The 23,329-nt window shown below is 40.1% G+C and overlaps 1 protein-coding gene across 5 annotated transcripts; it reads right to left on the bottom strand.

Moving 5' to 3' along the window:
* Positions 1 to 5,531: 5,531 nt before the first annotated feature.
* Positions 5,532 to 21,117, bottom strand: LOC127468330 (phospholipid scramblase family member 5-like). Of its 5 annotated transcripts, none has more exons than XM_051781383.1 (9): positions 20,954 to 21,117; positions 16,780 to 16,998; positions 14,226 to 14,377; positions 9,744 to 9,786; positions 8,667 to 8,887; positions 7,540 to 7,701; positions 6,753 to 6,914; positions 5,785 to 5,867; positions 5,532 to 5,702 (listed from the first exon to the last, which is right to left on the bottom strand). In XM_051781383.1, the coding sequence occupies exons 2-8, from the start codon at positions 16,790 to 16,792 to the stop codon at positions 5,829 to 5,831; spliced, it is 792 nt and encodes a 263-aa protein (XP_051637343.1). In that variant the 5' UTR covers positions 16,793 to 16,998; positions 20,954 to 21,117; the 3' UTR covers positions 5,532 to 5,702; positions 5,785 to 5,828. The 5 variants fall into 5 exon arrangements, with proteins under 5 accessions (XP_051637343.1, XP_051637345.1, XP_051637341.1 ...); XM_051781385.1 differs by having other exon boundaries at positions 5,789 to 5,867; XM_051781381.1 differs by having other exon boundaries at positions 5,532 to 5,867.
* Positions 21,118 to 23,329: the final 2,212 nt, after the last annotated feature.

The following is a 23,329-nucleotide window of genomic DNA, read 5'->3' as shown; positions in this document are numbered from 1 at the left end:
TAAGGTCCCTTTCAACCCAAACCATTCTGTGATTGTATGATCTGGGGGAAAAGGGAGGGGGCAGAAAGAGAAAATGCCCAGGGTCAGTTCTATTTCTCAATAGAGCAATGTCTGCAACAGAAGCTTGGGGTTTTTTTTGTGATTTTGTTGTTGTTGTGTATCGGTTTTTATAATACAAAACATCAGCAATGTAAATAGAGCACTTACCTAATGTGGCTGGCACAGAGAAAAAGATGTCCTTCAAATGAGTATCTTAAAGTGGAAAAGCACAGCAAATTAATGAGTCCTGATGAAATGACTTGCAGGTGGATTTTTCCTTCAATACTCACCCGGTTGCCAGAATAAAATCATTATTATAGGATGACTGGCCTATAGAAACTTAATGATGGAAAATGTATGGTGTGTGCTTCTGTGTTTTCCAGCCTAACTTAGTACCCTAAGTGCAACTTCCCCTGTAGGGGATGGAGAAGAGGACTATTCTACAGTTTTTCATAGCACTATCTTTACTGCAAGCCTAATCTGTCAACCTTTACTTTTAGTTTACATAAACAAGCAGTAGAACTGTTAAGGTCACTCAAGTAAGTGGGGACTTTCCTCCCAATTAAAATTTTATGTGAGAACACGTGTCTCATCAACATCTTTTATTACAGTTAATTAAAGATTAAACCTGCAAGGAGCTGGGCTCCTTCGAAACAAAAGCCCACGAAGTGCTCACTTAGCTTTAAGCATTTGAGTAATCTCCATGCTTATATGTTTGGCAATATTCAGATTCTGGGATGTATTCTGTGCCAGATCCCATGTAATAAGAAATGCACAGACCTGAACCTGTAGCCTGTGAAAGCATTGAACTTGGGTCTATACAAGAGTGCTTCACTTATTTATTCCTCATGAAGGAGGATATTAAATGAAGGGGATAGATTTAATCCATGTCATACAGTAAAGTTATTCCAAAATCAAGACTGACAAATCAGCTTTGTGAGTACCAGTGCTGCACTGCTTTGTAGGCAACCCCAGGAACTCCACACTGGAAACACAGTCCACCAACATGAACCTCACTGTATCTCTCCATGGTCAATGTGACCTGAGGGTGGTTGGATTATGTACCCCTGTGTACATTCATACAGAAGGTTTGTATGAAATCTGCAACTTCCAAATAGGTCTGATGGATATGAGCATATGAGGACTTTGATTCCTACTGAAATGGTGTAATATAATGTTTATACTTCTTTCCCAGAAGAAAATTAAAGTGAGAATAGCAGTGAGAAGTCTCTGTATTGCTTTTGCAAAGAGAGACTGGAGAATAAGACCTAGTTGTGAATTGAGATGAATTTTCAGTGTCAATTTAGGAGATGCATAATAATGTAAAGTCACCTGAAGGTCTCGTTTTCACAGTGGCAGGAGTTCACTGTCACTTGGGATGAAGGAATGAACAAACATACTTTGGGGACGCAGCCACTGGGCACCCATCAGTCTCTGTCTTTCTAACATTTCTTTTGTGAACATTCATGTGCTTTTGTAAGCATAATACTAACAAATACATAAGAAAGTGGAAAGTTTTATCTGTCCTGGGCTGTCTCTCTCCAAAAAGTAATTACTATTATGTTTAAAATTGTTTTGTTAACTACATTTCAGATGACTGAAATGTAATAAAATGCTGACAAGTCATGAATAAGATGTTGTCTTGTGGCAGGTGCTACTAGAGTACTTCAGTAATGATTTGGCATTAAGGAACTATTCCTAAGAGGAATCAAGTTTAGAAAAACATTCAGGATTCCAGAAAAAAAAAAATCTCCTTTCACAGTATAGAGGTAGTTTTCCCTAAGGAGCTAAAGTGGGTTTTGCCCTCTAAGGGATCCAGTTTTAGGGAAGTAAAAGCACATTTTAAAACCTAAAGCTGATCTTTGAATTAAACTAGTATTTATCATTCTAACATGGAACATACCATTCTAATTGAAAAGAAATCAATACAACTAAGATGAGGGTCAGAAGGAGGAAATTTCATATATTTTTTTTTTCCAAACAGCTCCACTTAGTCAACTCTATTAGAAAATGTGTATTTTGGATAATTTCCATATTTATCTAATCCTAAAACAAATAACCCAATTGACACAAAATGACTTTTTCAATACACACATCAAAGTCTATGAAGAGACTTTTGCAGCCAGCAAATTATTAGACAACAAAAAAATCTCAGAACTTACAGAGATAATGGGTCTCTACTCTCTTACGATCTTCCCAGGGACAAACCAGCTCCTCCCCAGGTATTGGTGTCATCTGGGTTTGTGGCACTACAGGGGTTTTCCATCCCTCTGTCTCAATACAGCACATAGTGACAGACTGTCATGACGTGGCATGACATGACATTTTACCCACAGAAAACGTCTGCATTTCTAGGGACACCACCACAAAGCAATCTCTTTTAGACATGGCACTTTCTGTTTCTGCAGAAGGTGGGGAGTGCCCTGAGGCTGGGGCTTCTCCTTTGTCCACCTGTGGAAGCTGGAGAGATGCTCCAGGTGCAAAAAATAGGTTTAGTGCTGACCAGAAGAGCTCACTTTGTGGTAGACTGTATTCTGCCCATGCCTCAACCACATCTCATTAAATAACCAACAGTTCAGCTGTAAGTTGCAGACAACAAAGATGACCCAGCATCGTGTGACAAAGGTTTAATATCAGACACAGAAAATAAAATCCTCCAGTTAAGAGTAGAATTCAATTAGAGGTTAAAGGTATGTTGAACTTTAATCAGCATCCTGGGTACAGCTTATGATGTGTGTAAAGGTAAATATTGTCATAATGAGCTGTTGCTGCCATCTACTGAACACAAGGAGTGTGTGCTACATAGATTTACAGTTTGGTTAGTGATTACGAGTGAAAATATATGCTTGGCTGGATTAAGTAAAATTTCTGTTTCATTAGAACTATCATGTTTCTTTCTAGAGTATAACCAGAACGTGAATTTGGTTTAGAGAATACCTGTGACCCTTTGGGAGATACTGAATTCTCCTTTGGAGAGCCATGCCTAGCCTGTGGGGGAGCTAGGAAAGGTGAGCATGCATAGCTCCCATAATGTGAAACACATTGCTATTAATAAGCTGCAGGTTATTAAAATCTCAGTACACGTTAGCTCTCCTTTAGTAATATCACTCAGAACTCCATCATCTTTGCTGAGGATGAATACTTGCCTTTGGCAGCTGTGGTTTGGATGAACGACCTTCCAATTGAAAAAGAACTGGCATTGGCACTGAATTTCTACCAGAAATTCAGTCAAGCAGGCTACTGAAGGAGTTCTAACCAGAAAGAGCTATCCCAGCCCCAGTGCTTGTTTTATTCAGGGGCTGAGCCTCTTTCTGTAAGTCCTAGGGGCTGCCTCTAAGTGTAACCAGAGGCATTCAAACATACTCATATACATACACATTAACAGCAAAAAAAGTTGTATTAACACACAAAACAGCAATAAAGTCACTAATTGCAAGAAATGCAGTATTATCATCTGGTTGCAATTCATAAAAAAATATTTTCATGTATTGCTTACCTACAAGGTATTTACGTGGACACTCATAGCCAAACTCAGCCCTGCAGGTAAATAAACCCTATTTTGTGTTGACTTCAAAAGAGGTAGGACAGATTTGCTTCAGAGGTGTCTTTGGCTTATTAAGGGTCATAAGAAGAGTGAAATTGCAGAGGAAAAGTGAGAGATAGGCAGGGATCCTGCTGATCTTACCAGGCTCTGTATCCAGCTCAGAGTTCAGACACACACAGCTCAACAACAGTGCACAAACATGGTTTTGCACAAGACCCAAGATTATGGACTACAACAATACTCACTTCTGTCTAAAATGGAAAAGGGATTTAAATAAAAAAAATAATATAAAGATCTGGTTCTTTTTCTCAGTCTACATTAGAGTAAGTCAGGAGTTAAAGGGTTGAATTTAAGAGTGTGAAATTAGCGAGAATAGCAAAAAGCATCCTTTATTCCTCTGCAAAACCATAAATTTCCACACGAGGGAGCTTCTTACCCACGAAGCTTACAGGGTGTTCCTCCTGGGAAAGGTGGCAGCAATGGTTCCCTGTGAGCTCATAACTTGTGCAGCCTGATTGCACTGCTGAGAGTTACAGCGAGAGCCAGTAATGAAATGGTTAACAGATAATGATGATTGTCAGAGCTTGTTAACCACAATTATTTTCAAGACATATGTAAATCTGTATAAATACCTAAGTGTGGTATATAATCTAAAACATACTGTTTAAATCTATAAGCATTCCTGAGTTAATTTCACTATGGGAACGTTAGTTGCAACTTCCTGACTTCACTGTGTTTGAATTCATATCCATGAACATTAATTTAAAATTAGTCTAAATATTTGTTGAGAATTAATCACCTGATAAATTTAGCTCTTTTTCATTTTTATGAATTATTCATTATCTCCTCTCTTTCCGTTGATGTGTTGGTTGTTTGCAAGAATTGAATTACTGGTTCACACTGAAAAAAAAAAAAAAATCCAGCATTTCCAGTGATTTGTAAAATGTTCCTCTTAGAAACTTGACTGGTGACTTTGTTGGGTTTACCACCAATATTGTAGGGTACTGGACTGCTTCTTGAAGGACCTGCTGGAGTTTTTGGGAAGCATAAGCAAGTTCATACAGCAAATATTTTGCAACAAAAAAAAATTTTCTGTTTATGTCTTCCATATATATCACGGATTTTTCAACAAATGAACTTGTATTAGTAAAAACCTATTAGTGGGAATGTTTGGGAACAGTACGAGGTGTTACTGCAGGGATGAACAGCTATGTACAACTGTTGAACTACAAAAAGCTCCTTTTGCACAGCCCTGTCACAGAAAATACCTGAGCTTGCCAAAGGAAAAGAATAATTCTGTTCTAGGATGGCCTCAGGCAAGTCTGAATGAAAAATTATCAACCACCAGATATTATAAAGAAGAACAAACCTTTTAAGGAAAACCTTGAGTGGATGGCAGCAAGAATCCTTAACACTGGATAGTTCAAAGTGAAGTGCTTTGTGTGCCTCTAGCACACAGAGGACCATCTCTCAAATCTTATATATGGCCTACCTTCAGTGGAAATAGAGGAAGCCCAGATTTTCTGAATAGAGCTAACATTTTCAAGTCTAGTGCTGGAAGCCTAATTTCTGGCTGCCACTCATCAAAACAATCTTTGTCATAAAACTAATTTACCTGTCAACATAACTTCCCTCCTTTCAACACACTGGAACAGGTAACATCTTGAACTTCCCATGGCGTGATGTCCTTATATTTGTTACTTTCAATATCAGTTTGCTATTATTAATTAAATAAAATATCAGAAAATTACTTCTAAAATTATAAAGAAGCAACACCCCCAGAACACACCCTGGTTAGTAACTGGTACCAGCACTTGCAAAACATCAAAGGCTTCTCTAAACACAGACTTTCATCAGTGATGCTGCAAGCCTTCATCTAACCTTTCATGATTTTCCATGCAGGAACATCAAAAGAGAAAGAAGAGAACAGCACTGTTCCAAAGCAACAGTGCTCTGTGTGAAAAGTATGTGTTTAACTACAACACACATAAAGTGTAAGTGGCAAATTATTATTTACGTGAGACATATTTTAATAAACATCATCATTAGCTCCCTATCTTTTCCTATAAGGAACAAGGATTTTTGCAGTTCAAAATCACGTCCAAAGCTCAAGTGATTTCTGGAAGAAAATGAAAAAGAATTAGGAAGTATCTAATGTATAAGTCTTCAAAGCAAGACGATCAATTTATGTTCATTTTTACCTACTGAAACACATTCTGCATATTTCATTGTTTCTGTCATCTTGTTATAATCCATCCAAAGAGTTTTCAAAGAACATTAGGTCCTACAAATAAACAAACTGTGAATTAGAGACGGAAGGCATAAAAATGAACAATTACTATCAAAAGTCTTACTTGTAGGCATTTGTTACACAAAGTAATTAGATTAGGCAATCACTTTCTATCACTGCCACTGAGCAACAGGAGTTTTGCAGGGGACAATTCAATAACCCTAACTGTCAGTTCTATCCTAACAAAAGCAAAATTTCTGAATTGTAGCAATTTTAAAGCAAACACTTTTCAGTGAGTAATTTAAATAGGTTTTTATTTTATATTTTCTGTAAGTATCACAGATGATTGTGAAACCACTGCATGTTAATATTGACACAATTGTGTTGGCAGAAGAGGTACACAACGAATATCAATTTATAATTCTAGAAAATGGGCATCTTAACTTCATCTTTACCCTTAACAGTGAGTATTCTTCTCATACAATTCTTATCTTACAATCATCTTTGCAAGGGAATTTTTGTAGGAATTTTTATACGACCCGGAGGTCTTACATGCAACATTCAACAGAACTACTGAATTGGTTTGAAATTACCATTAGAAACAACATAACTTTTTTTGGCTCATACACTTGTTCAAAAACAGTAGGGGGCTTGAGGGAGTTTTGTAGGTTTGACATGTTGAGATTTGATCCTGCCATATAAAATATTGAACTGCATGTGTAACACTATTTAAACTATTTAAGAAACAAAAAATTAAGAAACCTAAAAAACAAAAGCAGACATAAAAATTAAAATGTTTTCAATTAATTTATCTTTTAGGTATTGGGTTTGGCTTTCCACTGCACTTACACCTTTGTAGGATCACAGCTGATACCAATGGACCCTCTGGCCCCAGTCTGCACACCTCTATAGCTCTACCTTTTCACAGTGCATACTTACAATGAGGAAACAAGCACCAATCATTACTGCCTTCATTCTCACATCAAGATCTACAGGGACCTGGATCCCAAAGTTGGCAGTGTTGGTAAAGACGTTGTTTACAAATCCAGACCAGTACTTGGAAATTTTGCCAATTGTTGTCATCTCATTGAGAGCTTTTACCTGCACAAATAAAAAATAGGAACAGACACAAATGTAAATAAATCAAGTGCACACTGATGACATCTCCACAGAATTAATGAATGTGCCCTGACATGCAGAGTATGCTATAGTTGTCAGGTTCTTCTTTTATTCTTATTGCCGAGATGTTCTATTAGTGTCAAATTTGCCTTTTGGAGTGGCACACAAGAAAGGGTCTCAAGTTTGGAAATCAGCATCTTTAGAACTGACAGAAAAGTGGAGGAAAGCAATTGTGAAAGTTTACACTTTTGTTCCTCTTTCACAGCGTTGGCTTTTCCCTGTCTCGTGTTCCCAATATGCTCCTCATCACATTGCTGTGGACCCCTGTCCCCTCAGGGGACAGATATGTTCTCAATTACATAGCCATCTGCATGCTTCTCACAGTATACTGAAATTTCAGACAGTACCCACTGGAGTCTTCTGATTTGGGTAATAACTTGATAAATCCAAAAGTTCCTTTATGGTTCTCAACTAAGGCAAAGCACTTTGTTCACATCAGAAAACTCCACTTAAGGTTTCTTCAAGCATCTCCCATTCTCCCTCTCACCTGAGAAATTTATTCAAAACAGTAAAACTTTTGAATTCTTAACACTCATAAGAAACATACCTCAAAGTCAACATCTTCAAAACAGCCACAGGTTGCATAAGGTCCAATTATTTTTAGTACATCTTCTTTACTTTGGTTCTGTATAGTAAACTTTGGCAGAAAAGGGTCCCAGTTCTGTACAACATACCCAGCTGTTGTACCTGGTGGGGACTGAACTTCTAACTAGCAAACAAAAGAAAAAAAACCAACAGTAAAATGTTTCAAACTAATTTTATATTAGTATATTTTTCCATGATAGCATACAGTTTATATAATGCCAAAACACTTATTTATTGCATATAGTGATATATAAATTTACCAAACAGTGAATTGGATATTGCAAAACAGTCTAATGGTGTTTTTAAATATAGTGGAAAATATGAAGCTCAAAAGCTCCACCAGAAGTGATTGAACATCTTATATGTAAGACTTTACAAAAGCCATACAATGTGAAAAGATTTTGTTATTGTAATCAGCGAATATCCTATAAGCTTTTTTTAAGTAGCTGTCCTATGAAGGGATCTTTTTTTTAAAATCCTGATGAAGGGCTGAGAAGGTAAGTGTAATGAAAAACATCTTCATAAAACAAGAAAGAAGTCAAAAATATGGAAGTCAAGTAAAAAATATCTGATACTCTACGGTATCTCCATTTTTCACTCCAAGGAGCTCACTTCCATTTTCTGCAATTTCCCAGAGATGTGTGGCCTGGAAGAGGCAGAGTCACAGACCAAAGCATCAGCCTCCTCAGAGAGCTGCTTCCCAGTCATACCCACACACACCCATGGCCTCCAGGGATTTTCCATCCATCACCCTCCTGGACCACAGTGGGTGACCTCCATCTGTGTCAGGGCAAGTAGTATTTTTGGGTGTGATGTGAATGGAGAGACATCTGTATCATCAGACACAGAAGCTTTAAGTGGCATGCAAGGAGAGCAAGGTTCCATGAAAGGGAGGAGGTGCACTGGGAAAGCAGCTCATAGAAGGGGCTCGTTTATCAAGAGCACTTCTAAAGGAAGGCCTCCAATCCCCCAGGACAAGAAGTGGCTGTGAATTCCTTCCTGCCACCCTCGCAGAACTGCAGGAAGCTTCATTAATGCTGTGCACATACAGCAGGACGCTGGAACAAAAAGCATCTAGGATTCCCTCACCTCCTGCAGGAAGCAGGGGAACCAGCAGCTGTTGCATCTCAAGGGTCTGATCACTCTGATCACTTCTCGGCCCATGTTATCCGTGATCCTTATGGTGAACGACCGTATAGGCGAACACAGGTTACGGTCAAAGCAATCATTTTCTTCTATTGCAAAGTAAACTCTTTGTCCCAAATGGTTTTTTATCTCATATTTGCTGGAGGTCTCTGTGCCAAGTATGGCTAATAAAGCAAAACAAGTAGAACATTAACTTAGTATAATGTTAGTCATTACCTTAGTATAATGTTAGTCTATACATATACAGGTGTATATTTCAAAGATACAGATTTTTTAAACAGATTGTTAAAACAGTGTTTTGAAATAATGACACAAAAAAATACACAATTATAAAGAAATAATAATGCCAGGTCTGTATTTTGAAGAAATTAGTTCAAAGACTTTGATTTGCTGTATGCTAAAGTACATATCATAAAACAGAATTTATATCCTGAGTTTTGGTTTAGGTTTTTTCTTACTGTATCATCTGTGAAAAGTAATACTGTGAGGCTGTCCCACCTCAGTGACTAAGCTTTCACCCAGTGGGTCATTCAAGAATCAGATCAAAATCATTTTGAATGGGAGAAATACATTTTACTTGCAGAACTTAATACTTGCTCAGTACTTTGAAATTCTGAGAAACCATGTAATTAGAAACTCTTATGCTTCACTTTGTGTCTTCTGATCTTCATTTCTCTATTTGCTTTGTTCCTCATAGCACATTAATTCTTGTTAAAGACAGTAAATTTTTCCATGGATTGAAATGATGGTCAAACTTTAATAACACTGAGAGGGAAGTGTCTGAGGGAGAGAATTTAGGACTATTGTACAGACTACTCCCTGTAATCCTTCTCAGTGGTTTGCTGCAGAGCAGGCATACAATGAAGTGAGCCTTTCCCACACTGTCACCTCATTACAGCCTGACACAAGGGCACTGAGAGGGTTCACAGTGACTTCAGTGAGGAGGGGCAAGACTTGGGAAGCCTTTTGGAGACACCTGTATAGCAGCATTGTTAAGGAGTGACAAGGATTGCACCATACCTTCCAGAAGCTCCACTTGCTGATGAATAATTATCCGGTCCAGCTGTTTAAAAAAAAAATAAACAAGATGGTGGGTCTTGGATAGGTCTGGGGCTGCCAGTGGTCACCTGTCTATTTTTATTGCTCCTCTCCCTGTTACTAGGATTTCTTTCCTTCCAGAGGTGCACAGGCTGGGTGCCTGAGGGCTGTCTCAATCACACTTTAGAATTCTCTCTGAAATGACAGCTGAAGAATGTGACATTGGGTGCTGTGGGCATGTAATTCACCCACACATTTGAATAAAAATAACCTTCCGGGGGGAATAAGGAAGGCAACAGCTATAGAAAGCTGTGTCTGAGGAGCAGGATCCACTTCTTGCTCCTGTTCCTCCTCCTTGGCAGAGGGGAAGCCCCTTACACCAAAGCTAAGGTTGGTGCTGGGCACCACGGCAGCACAGGAAGGAACAAGTCTGGATTCAAGCTTAAAATGTGCTGCAACCACATCCCAAAGGGCCCTGTTGGAGCAGCCCAGCAGGGCAATCAGGGGATGCCAACAATGGCACACAAGAGCTTTAGTGCTCTAATCTCAGGCACAGGAGCTCTGCATCCTAAATCTGGCAAATGGTCATGCCAGGGTGCCAGAATGAGCAAAACAGGAGTTCCACAAAGAAACCTTAGCTGGTTGAAATTTTCTTACCCCATGAGCTGGTAACAAATGCAGGAGAAAAACTGCTTGCCATGATACCCAGCTTTGCTGTGCTTATCGCCCCTCTGACATTATTCTTCTTTAGAGAACAGTTGTTGGTATTATAAAACCAGCAAGACTTAATTTCAGTCTACCTTTCAGTTTTATGTGACTTTAATGCCTGTTTTATGTGACAGTATATTTAGGCTTTACCAGTCTTTTCCGTAAATTCCTGATGGGCAAACGCTTGGCACAGGGTCTTGCCATTACTCACAGCTGCAGACAGAAAGCACACAGCAACCTTCTGAGACCAGCATGTCACAGCTCTCCAGTGCCTGTATATTCTACAACTGATAAATCTTGCCTGGTACGTATTCAAACTGTTGCAGCCATTTGTCACTTCTAGTCATCTCCTGCAGCTAGTTCAGGCTGCAAAGAAAAGCTGGTAAAAAGAGGAACTTCTTTATCCCTTTCATTAATCTCTGAAATGTGCATGCCAGTAATTGAAATAATAAAAAATATTTAGACTTAAAAATATTCTCCCAAAACTCTTTGCTGTTTGTTTAGGTTTCATGAGAGATGTGAACTCTTGGAGTTCACAGGAAGGGCTCTGCTGATGAAAATAGAATAAACAAGTTAAAGATATTAGGGCTATTTTAATATTTTAGTATTGATTTTAATATGGATTTCTTTGCCCCATGTAGACTTTCACAGGGAAAAGAAAATTAATGAGACTGAACTGTTAAAAGCTTTGAGTGATTTTCGTCTGTGTATTGGTTTATTGTGCCCAATGTATAAACAATGTTGAGACAACACAGCAGTACCACTTGTTAGCCTTGTTTTCCCTTTCAGTGGTTTCTGCAAGACAGCTATTCTGATGCATTTTTATTGAGGCACTTGTGGATTAAGGGAATTCTGCACTTGCATTTGAAAGCATTCAAAGCCCTTTGGTTTACAAGGGTCTGGTCCTCTCGAGCTCAGATATGTTACAATTCCTTATACACAGCTAATTCTCAGTATTCAGTTCTGTGGGCATTACATTTACATCTGATCAGTCTAACCAAGCCTAAACTAAGAAGTTTTTTACAAAATTGGTTAAGCCTGAATGGTGGCACAACATGAGGCTGAGCTAGTCAGAAAATTTTTCTCCGAGTTCTCTCTTGTCTATTCCTGCTGCTGGAAAAGGTTCCTGTGCTTTTTATGATGGACACTGAACAATCCTTCAAGTTATGGCTGTGATCTGGAAGATGATAATGAGGTTTGGGTAACATTTTGCTTGGAAATTATTTAAATAGTGTCACTTTTGTGATAGTTATAGAAAGCATGGTATCTGTTTGCTGAGGCAGAAGCAGTTTTTTGCCCTTCTCTGGTGCACCTTAAACAGCTGATTGAATTGCTCCTTCATCTGAACTCCGTATCTGCAGAGTGAAATATTGCTGTCAGGCCTTAAAGTATAGGACAGATATTTTCCTTTCTTCTCATTCAACACTGTATGCCGTGTCCTTGAGTTGCTATTTGGAATAAGATTATAGGGATCCCTCTGAGATTCACTAAATCTGCATTCTTGTTTCAGAGTCAAACATATCATGCTCTTATTAAGAAATATATTCAGCTTTTTCGAATCTATCCAGCTATCTTCCCCACTCAGGCTTGAGATAATCCCAGAATGTCCTTTCTATTTGATATCCTGTATTTATTCACAACCACTTTCTATATAATATTTCTTCCAGTAATATAATTCTATAAATTAAATGTGTCTCTTTCCCACAAGTTGTTTACTCTTCTAGGTACTCAGTCATGGTTCCCTCTCTGGTAGTGTTTTTTTAGTCTAAAAGATGAAACAACTGGAGACTCATTTTAAAACAGGTTCTCTATTCCCCATGCCCTTCCATTAGCACCTGTCTGTGCCTGTTTCAGTTTGGACCCACCTTTCCCCAATACACACAGCACCAGAAGGATACACAGTCTTCTAGTGGCACAAAAAAAATTCCCAATTCTGCTAGAAACATCTTCATTGGAGAATTTCATTACGTGAAAATCTCTGAGTCCATCAGGATAAATCCCAAGTGATTATGCTGGCAGCTGTGAATCCCACATTCATTCTGCAGGCAGCCCTCTCCCTGCTGGTGGGATCTCCTTTATGCTCCAATCTATCCTATATGAGCCTGTTTCATTAGTCACACAGACAGTATGACTTCAGCATCACACACCAAACTGTTCTGTGATGCACAGAAACTCGAGCTGTGGGTATATGCTGACAATCAGCATGGCACACACGCTTCCCACTTTTCAGACTGCAGAGAAAATTAAGAACACTTAGCAGCACAGGCATATGGTTATGGGGCCAAGAGCAAGCATGGATGAGGTCTTCAGTTCCAGTTCCAGTTCTAAAAGCAACTTGCTTTTTTGTCTTTATATCAGATGTAAAGTTTCTATAAAATGGAGCGATAGTATTTGCTTGCCCACATTGTCTAGGTAAATCTGAGGTGTAATTCATGTTCGTACAGGAGCCTGGATATGTAACCTGCCAAGTATTTACTATCAAAATCACCTTTAGACTAAAAAATGTAGCTTCCACAGTCTGTAAGCAAATGCTCGTGTAATTGACAACACATATCATTTTGTGCCTGGGCACCTTGAAATGAAAGTCATAACTCCACAGGAAAGACTGTTTTTGAAGGGTCTCCAATTTCATTAGCTAGCTAGGTAACTTAGCTCCAAATATAAAATACATTCAATTTCTGCTTCTATACAAAACTACTAGAAACATGTGCCTAAAATATAGACCTGGAGTGAAGTAAACATTTCCCATCATCACCAAAATGCAGACACAGCAGAGATGTGGGTATCAGAATTATGACCTGACTACACTGGGGGCCTGATTCCGTCCCTGCCCATACCAGGCAGGGAGTATGACGCCTCATACAGCATATATGAGAGTGGCAGAATCCAGCCACATATGAAATGCAGACTGGAGTCAGTGTCAAAGTGACACCAGGGAGCGACCTTCCTGGTAAAAAATTTCAGGAAGATATGAAACTTCTGCACCAGAGCTGCAGATCGTCACAGCTGTGAGCTCCCAGACCTGAGAGGTTTCACAGAGTGAGAGGAACAGCCACACACTTAGCAGTAGGATGGAGAACACTTAAGCATTCCCTCTCCTTCCCTCCTTGTGGCCTACTTGTCTGCTCCCATTTCCAAGCATTTCCCTCTCTCAGGCATTAGCACTTTCCTCCCCCTCAACCCCACAAAGGGTGGGTGCAGGTTTGTAGCCACCCATGCTTACACTCAACTAAGCTGTCTCCTTGGGAGCTTGCCTCCTGAGGAGAGCAAGCCTCTAACCTGCAGAGGCAGAAGGAACTTGCTCAGAAGACTCTGATGTTCCTCAAAGAATGAGATATAAGGAGGTGACAGTTCCTTCACACACTGCCTGCTTTAGTGTTTTTGAGGCCAGCTGGAGTTTAACAGCCATCTCCCTGAGGGTGAGCTCTTAAGGAGCTGGAAGGAAACTGGGGGAACAATGAGACTCGTAATACTATGACCTACAAAATGTCCTAGAAGGAAGAAAACAATGGTTTTGGTGCAAGGAGAGCTGCATGCATAACAAATTAATATCTACAGAAATGAATGACAGCAATGAAGAAAGAGCTTGTTATTCCTACGCTCCTTATTTCACAGTAATATCAAACAAAGAAAAAGCCTCTACATCTCCACCTACCCCTCCCCCAAGGAAAAAACCCAAACCACCTCATCCCTCAAGGTATCAAAGCAGCATACGAGGAAAACATAAAATTTCTAACATTTGGAAAGATTCAGGACCTGGTTCAGGTATTCTAGACCAGGTGGTAAGTTATGAGTGTGTGATGTTTGCTTCCAGAGACTTGTTGGTTCAACAGGCTTATTCTTTTCAGGAATGTCAGAAGAACCAGGGAGGTAATCCTTAAAGATGGGGTTGGTTTGTCCCCGAGATTCTACATGAAAAAAAAGGAAAAAAAAAATTAGAAATTAACAGGGCATTTACTGTTACAGGCACCTGTCTGCCCACACCCCATGCTCAGGCACCATCTCCCACAGCATTGTGATCACCTTAGTCATTTGACTGCCAACAAACTCCTACTGGTTTTATTAGGCACATCTTTCCTCAGCCTTCAGCAACACTGGCTCTACCAGAACAAGAAAACGCAAGTTGAATCTATCATTAGCAAATTTGCAGATGACACCAAGTTGGGGGGAGAGTGTAGATCTGCTGGAGGGTAAGAGGGCTATGCAGAGGGACCTGGACAGGATGGATAGATGGGCTGAATCCAAGAGTATGAGGGAAGTAATTCTTCCCCTGTACTCAGCAATGGTGAAGCCACACCCCAAGTCCTGTGTCCAGTTCTGGGCCCCTCAATTTAGGAAGGACATTGAGGTGCTGGAGCATGTCCAGAGAAGGGTGAAGGGTCTGGAACACAAGTCCTAGGAGGAGTGCTGAGGGAGCTGGGGGTGTTTAGCCTGGAGAGGGTTCAGGAGAGACCTCATCACTCTCTACAGCTAACTGAAAGGAGGTTGTAGTCAGGTGGGTGTCGGTCTCTTCTCCCAGGCAACCAGTGACAGGACAAGAGGACACAGTCTCAAGCTGCATCAGGGAAGGTTTAGGTTGGATATTAGGAAGAATTTCTTCACAGAAAGAGTGATTGGGCATTGGAATGGGCTGCCCAGGGAGGTGGCAGAGTCACTGTCCCTGGGTTTGTTTAGGAACAGACTGGATGTGGCACTAGGTGCCATGGTCTAGCTGACAAGCTGATAGTTGATCTCAGAGGTCTTTTCCAACCTAGCTGATTCTGTGAAGATCTCCCGATATAAATGGCAAATCCTTGTATTTAGCTGAGCCCCTGTGATTCTGCAGTAAAGCAGTCCCCAAAATGATAATTTTTATCTCACGTGTGACAATTCTTAGGCACGATGGGGTTTGAGGTCCAGAAGGAATTTTGGCTCCAAGTCTGAATCTCTCTTTTGCTGTTGTGGGTTTAAATGAGATCCTTTAGTATTATTTGAACTCACTGTGAAAGATTCATCATTTAATAATATTTTGATCTTAATTTGTCTTTGCAGCCACTGCTTTCTTTCAAAGTCTGAGACCACAGGAAGAAGTAACCCCTTTGAATTTGTAGCTGGCTTTTAAAAATGTATAACTGGGTAATAAATATTTTATATGCTCTTCTGCATCATTTTACCTCACAGGGTTCTGTTACTGCCGTAACTCTTGTTGTTACATGAAATGCCACGAAGTGGCCCAGTGTTAGTGTTATTCTTGAATAATAAAGAGAAAAAAAGACAACAAATTGCAGTTCTACCTGTCAAATTTTAAGCTATACAAAAATCAAACAGTAAATACGTTAAATATTAATGACAATCCGAGCTACTCTGACACTTTGACTATTTTTATGGATGATTCCCATTTCATTTCTAATATAGAAAAACTTAAAAGTTACTGTATGATACAGCGAGTATTCTGTACAAACATAATTTATAGAGTTACATGTTCCTAAATGAGGTATATTATCAAATTTATTCTAAACACTATATTTCACACCATTACTATTTCACTGCTTCTACTAACTGATACACATCAAAAATATGCAAAACCAGATCTCTCTTATATGGTTAAAGTGAAGCAAAATAAAAAAACCCACCTACATAGCTAGAGTACAACAATGCTGTAAAAACTGCTTGCTGCTGTGTACCTTTAATGCTCTAAATGCAGAATGTCTTGAGTATTTTTGAAGCAAAAAAGAGGGGTAAAAATTTGACAAACATAGATAGACATTGCTGAAACTCTCTAGGCCAATATCTGCCTCTGCACACCTGAGTACCCAACCAGCTGCTACTAAAAGTCAATGCATGACAAAGATAAACCCAGATAGGAGTAATCTGATTAAATTCAGTTACTCTTCAGATATTATTTGCCATACTTGGTTAGCAGGATTCTGGCCAGTTTTGAATGTGAAAATCATTTGCTGATGTATTTTCAAAGTGGAATAGGGAAGAAGTGTGCAAAAACAGGGGCACCCTTGGCTCAGTACCTACCCTTCCCATGCATTCTGTACCGATAGGTTTAAGCACAAAGATACAAACACTAAATTTTATAATTGAATTCAGACGCTAACATTTTATAACATATTTTATTCAAATAACATTCTAGTATAGATTTTAGTCTCCTTAGGAGCCTCCTGGATGCTGAAAAATTAAAGGAAGGTAAAACAACTGTGCTTTGACTGATGTGGTTTTAGCCTGAAACACTCATTTCATCAGACTGCTGATTGCTGGAAACGTACAAGACTGTAGTTTTCTGTAAACATGATCTAAAAATACAGACTATAGATGCACTTACCTTGAGAGGCCATGAAGCTTCCTGAGTTACTTCTTCAAAGGAAGCCAGGTTAAAAGAAAAGGCTTTTCTTGTTGCAGCAAAGAAAAAAAGCGCACAGCATGCACAAAACTTCAGAAGGTGTCTGTCTACTTGATATCAGCTCACAAAGAACGGGAGATGTGTCGCCTTCCTCATGGTGCAGAACGCTGCATTGTCTGAGCTGGACAACAGGGGGAGATGCTGCCAACGAACCAGGGGAACATTGATCCATTTCAAGGCATTTGCACCAACAGAAAGAGGGAAAAGTGCTTTGTGAGCACAAAGAGGCAAAACTTTAATGTACCCACTGGCTAACTGAACACAGCAGACCTAAAATTCTTCTTTATCGTGTATGTGTTAATTCTAAGACTACAGAAAACGCATCTTTGTAATTCAATATTTATGTTTCCATTTCTTCGAACTATCCAGTAAAGACAAAGGAGTTAACGAACTTGTAAATGACCCATCCCTAGAAGTGTTTACAGCCAGGTTGGATGGAGCTCTGAGCCACCTGGTCTACTGAAAAGTGTCCCTGTACGTGGCAGAGGGTTTGGAACTAGATGATCTTTGAGGTCCCTTCCAACCCAGGCCATTCTGTGATTCTATAATTTCCCTGTTGCTGACCCCAGTAAACATTCTCCATGCACAAAGGAGGAAAAGTTGCCCTGGATTTCTCCTGTGTTCCATCCTTAGTATCAGCCAAGGGATGTCCTCCAACGGATGTCATGTCTAAACCCAGACCCAGAAAATTACCCGTACATTCCCCCATGCCTTCCCCCTCACATCCAGATATCCACACAGGGTTCTGCTTATCTGTGTGAGGTGTTCAAACTGGCTTTGGAGAATTAAAACAGTCTGTCAGTGCTTACTACAGACAAGCACTATCCATACAAAAACATAGCACATGTAATTACACGGAGGAGAAGGAAGAGCAACCTTGACTTACCTGCTCATATTTCTGCCTTGAGTGCCCAAGCCTCCATGGAGATCATCACGAGATCTGCACACAGAGGTGATGCATGGCTGCAAAAAGGCAGAGCCTAAGCACAGAGCCCAGCAGAGGAGAGTGAGGTGTTAGGGACCATTTTCTGTTCTCCCTGCTATTGCAAGTTCTAGTGGTTTGAAATGGTCTGCCAGGAGCAAGGTTGAGCAAATTAAATTCCAGAGTCTACAGTTCAGGAAGATGCTGATTCCCTGCAGGAAGAATATATAAAATCCACCCCCAAAAAAACCTTGAATTATATGGAAGCTGATTTTTATAGACTATATTAGCAAATGCAAGAGCCTTGGGTCTACTTATGGATTTGGCTATGTGAAGTTTCCCAGGAGTTTATCATTGCCTGCTTGAGAAGTCTCTGAGTGCAGAGCCAAGTTCAGGCCGGGCCAGCAGCCACACTCAGCTGTCCTCACCCTTGGAAACACCCAGAAAAGGCAGTCCACAGCCAAAAACTTTGGTGACTGAAAAGTGGGCACTAAATAAATCCTTCTGGATTAGGAGGAAGTTTGACATCACTGGAAATAAAAAATAAGAATGACCTCAAGTTTTTGCTTCCTTTCTCCCTGCCAAAGATGTGCTTCTTTGGAGCAGAGGCTTTAACCTGAAGAGCAGGCACACAGCCTAAACAAAGAAGAAAGAGGAGAGGGAAAGCTCTGGATAATACTAAACTTAACTTTGAAATGACAGGTGAAAACTCAGATGAGATGGCACTCATTTACCTTTAAAATTGAATAAAGACAGAAAATTAAAAGAAACAAAAAGGCCAACTAATTCTGTCAATGCATAAAACTAGTGTAGTACATTAAGAAAGGTGTCTCAAATAGACAAAACACACCAAAAACATATATGCTGAAAGAAGATGTTTCAAAAATTTAAAAAGCATTTTTTGAGAAGCCCAAGCAGTTCATTTGTTGACCTGGAGGAACATACAGACACAGACTGTGCTGTACTGGTGCCCGTGACAGGGGATCAGCCCCGGTCTCTCCTGCAGCATTGGTGGGCTGTGGGACAGGACAGCCTGGATGTGTGGGGACCTGCTGGAGCTCTGGCACAGGCTCTAGGCAAGAGCTACCATGGTAGCACAGACAGGTTCCCCCCCTGCAGGAGCCAGGTTTCATTATCCTGCCACTCGTAAAATAAACATTTCCCCAAAATAGTTCTGCCTCAAAGAACTAATTTTCTGGCATTATTTACAAAATTGCAGTAAGTAGGTAAAAGAAAGATATAAAACTTGGCTTTAAGTATATTTTATGTTTTTTTCATTTCTTTCACAAATTTCCATACCTTTTACAATGTCCCCTCTTAGCCTCTTCCTACTGTTTTATTCTGAAGCAATAATTTTAGTAGATTATATCAGTGGATTTCTGTAGGATTTGCAAATAGTCTTGCATTGGCATAGGTCCTTAGTAGTAAAACTTCATGTTTAATATTTATTTAATCAGAATTTTTGGTGCCTTTTTTTAAATAAATATGCGCATATTGGTCAAAATTTGCTCCAGAAAAGATTAAAAGCAGTCTCACTATGACACGGGGAACAGAAGAGTTTATCAAAAGACTTTATCCAGGCACAAAGGCAGCCATACTTTGGTACTATTTAGACATGCACGAGAAAAACAAGAAATGAGGACAAACATTTCAAGATTTGTGTAGTGCTATTTCTAACCAAATCTTAAGGACTTCAGAAAGCAGAGCAGCAGCATGCAAAGGAGAATTTCACCAAGACATCAAGCTCCCTGTCCCTGCCCCTTGAAAAAGACTCTGGGGAAGGATATCATTGCCTCTATCATTTGGAGTCTGAGCACTAAAACAGAGTATGTTGCCTTCCTCTCTGTGAATGTGCTGGATACCTGAAATACATTCACAGGTATTAGGGAAGAAAAAAAAAAAGAAAAGAAACTGAGTGTACATACATGTACTCCCTCTACCTGCACAATATTCTTGCTCCATCCCATGCTGTAAAGCTAACACAAATTGATGGGCAGATCCTTAGAAGGTGCCAGTTAGCATGGATCCACTAAAATCAATGAGACTATTCAGATCAGGGCAGGCAGGGCTTGGCTGGAAGAGTTTACACATCCAGAACCTTCCTTTTTTCCTTAAAGAAAAATTACATTTTATCTTTTCTATAACTACCACTTCTACAAAAGCTCAGAGATCCATCCCTGCTGAGATGGTGTACAAACAGCACTGCAGTTAATGGCAATTACATAAAATACTGCAGCCTGTAGGATACCTATCCATGGACTAAGACATCATTGTCCCTAACACAGAACTAAAACACAGACTTTCCTCCAGAAAGCATGTAGTAATAGTCAACCAGGTGGATCAAGAGAGCAAAAATGCCATATGGCTCAGCATAGGTGCTGTTTCTCTGGAGCCTACTCACTCTTCCATTTTTTTCAGGCATCACAGTCAGAGTGTGGCAATGGTTTCACAAAATACACCTTCACAAGAGAAAAACAAGAGACAGCAACAAATTTCAAAGTATTAGGAAAAGCTGTTTGATTTCTTGTCCTGCTCCCTGCTGCTCGGAAAACTGTTCCATGAGCCTGGTGCAAGACATTTGCCCTTGTACTCAGCAGGGAAAAGACAACACTCCCCTTTCCCCACTGTATCACATCATCTCCTCCAGGTAAGCAGAAACTGCCTCTGCCCTTCTCCAAACGGTCTCGACAAGTTCCGGTAAGAACTCAGCTACTCCCAACCAGCCCTTACTGAGCTCCAAGCAGGCAGGTGTTAAAAGCGCTTAACACTGTGCCATCCAGTGTTAAGAGCAGGGTCAGAGCAGCACGCAGGCATCATGAGATGCACCCCAACCTCACCAAGCAATGCCTGAGCTTCCCTGTTGCTAAGAGGGGTCATTGCTAATCACTGTTTCCATTTTAAATTTCCTTTCCTCAAAATATCAGTGACCAGCATTAAAATGCACTGTTACTGTCAGATTTTAATAGGAAATTATATAGCCTTTTTCTTCCCTTTTCTAGTCTTGCCTTTAGTACAGGGAGACATGCTGAGCGCGAGCATAAGTATCAGACTGTGACCCTGTGCAATAACAAGCCCCAAGTTACATATTTTTACCCAGTATTGCTTTCTGCACTGGAGGGAGGGGAGGGCGGAATAATTTTCTTAAAATCAGCTACCATCTAGTACGGTTCTCACCTTGAACTTTGGTTTGTGAGGCGTCTTGCTTCAGCTGGTGTCTACAGGAGCTCCTCCCCTCCGAGGACGTCTGCAATCGTGTTGGAATTCCGCAGCCAGGTCCCCGGCACGGCAGCGCTGAGGGGCTGGATCGCAGCCAGTGCCCGCTGGCAGCGCACGGAGCAAACACGCTGCGGAACTGCCTTCCCTGCCTGCCTGTCGGCCGTGGGTTTATCAGGCACTGCCATTAGGTAGCTGTTCCACGAGGTGTCTGTTGTGCGTGGATTTACAGAAAAATGCAATCTTTAAAGCAACAACTCTTCACCAATCCGATCTTTATTTTGCGTGTAACTGAACTGGGAGAAACGGGATTAAAATAGCAACTTAAAAGTGATTGTGTAAGGAAAAATCAAGGAAGAAACATTTCAAGTTTCGAGATGGTACATGGTACAGAATATGAATCAGAAATTTTAACGCTACCCCCCCCCCCAGAAAGTATTGATAGGGATGAGAAACTAAATATAGATGTCAGCAACATACAGCAATCAACTGGAAATTCATAAAACAGCTTCCACACCAAATTTTGACACAGGACTTGGACAAGGTTTTTGGGGGGTCAGGGGCTGATTATCTGTCTGGTTGGTGTTTTTTTGTGGAACAGGTGTTTGGTTTTGTTAAGTGGGTTTTTTTGGGGGGGGGGTGCTGGATTTCTGTTTCTTTGGGGTTTTTTTGTTTGGGGGTTTTAAAATCACCTGTAAAATCTTGTTCTTATGAAAATACACCCTTTGAGGGGCTGGGGGCACTGTTACTGAGCTCAGGCACATCCTGGTTTCCCAGCAGTTCTGAAACAGCTGCACAAAGCAATTAGTCCAGAATACTGAGTTCAACCCCAGACCCAAATATTTCAATTTGAATCATATTAAGCATGTTTTAGGTTAAAAGCAGAGGAAGCGTGGTCATCAAGAGGTTGATTTACGTAAGCAGATCATGTGATTTAAGCAAAAAATAAGGCCAGAAAGGAGCAGTATAGAAGACCTGATTGTATCTTGCATCAAAACCTGTACCAAAAACTCCTTGCTGGTCACGAGGAAATTTTGCAACTGGTCTTTCACCTCTGAGTGAATTTGCCCTAACTCATGAACACTCTGAGGAAATCTTTTTGCATCTATCCTGAAGATGAATCTATCCTGAAGATCTGTTCTGCTCTAGATAAAAATCCTTTAGTAGTAATTATGTCTGAGTGTCATAAATAACTTCATAGCTCTCCAGCAAGAGCACGCTGGAGATACAAAGTTTACTTGATTTAACTGTGTATTGGAAGAAAAGAGATTTTATGCTTATTTTCTGCTTACTTTAGTAAACTGAGATTAATCTATTTGCAGAAGCTGAAATGAACTTATTATTTTTATTTTTGCTTGAAACCATCTGCCAAGTTCAACTGAAATTCACAAACCATCTGAATTTCTGTTTGCTGATTAAACACAGACTCGACAGTAACAAAACTGCATCTTGCCCTTCCTTATGTGGAACCAAATCCCTCTGAACGCTATGCAGGCTGAAAGTAAAAAGAGACATTCTTCCTGGGAAGTCATAAGCATCCACAAGACTAACCAAACTGCAACTGCCCAGCAGCCCCTAACAACTAGATTTAGTGTTTGTCTCTAATTAAATTTTATCCATTTAAGCCTGTGATAAAATGGGATAAAGTACTCAATATACACTGGTATATTAATTAATAAGATTATTTCTGTCTTCTAGTACACTGAATGACAGACATCTTGGACACAAATTGCAATTAACACTCTTGGTGATGATGCAGAACTTCTTTACTGGCTTTGAAAATTCATCAAGTAAAATTAGAACGGTGCTTTGCTGTAGAAGAAAAACTAGTATGTCTCTCATACCTCTCCTTTTCCCCTTCTCTACAATGAAACATATAAATTGGAAGAAAGTGTACTGGCAAATCAGAGTATCAGAAAACATTGAGGATATTTTAGGTGTTTTTTCTTGGGTAGAAGTGACTTACTTTGAAATCAACATTTGCATCAACTGTCACATCAACAGTGTGATCTCCTGTCAAGGCACCAGGTAAGATCTGGACAGCCCTAGCCCTGTCCATGTTAGCCAACAGCACGGCACAACAGCAGCAGACCTGGAGAAAGAGAAGACAGGCACCAAGGACTCCCCATGCTCAGTGGTTCTTTTGCTCTGGCTCTTGTGTGGTTCTTCAGTCAACCATCATTGGCAGGTTTTGGTGTGCGACTGGAGCACATCCTCCAACTTGGTCCCACCCAGCAGGAATCAGTCTGCACACTCCAGGAAAAACTATTCAAATCTGCACTCAAGTACAGCAAGTCAAGATGACCAGGAGATTCCCTTAAAATACTCTGTACAAAC

The sequence above is a fragment of the Manacus candei genome, unplaced genomic scaffold, assembly GCF_025592945.1.
Source record: "Manacus candei isolate 608988 ecotype Guabito, Panama unplaced genomic scaffold, ASM2559294v1 h1tg000015l, whole genome shotgun sequence".
In the NCBI taxonomy this organism is placed as follows: domain Eukaryota; kingdom Metazoa; phylum Chordata; class Aves; order Passeriformes; family Pipridae; genus Manacus; species Manacus candei.
The sequence above is the reverse complement of the archived record's forward strand: the minus strand, read 5'-3'. Positions and strand labels throughout refer to the sequence as shown.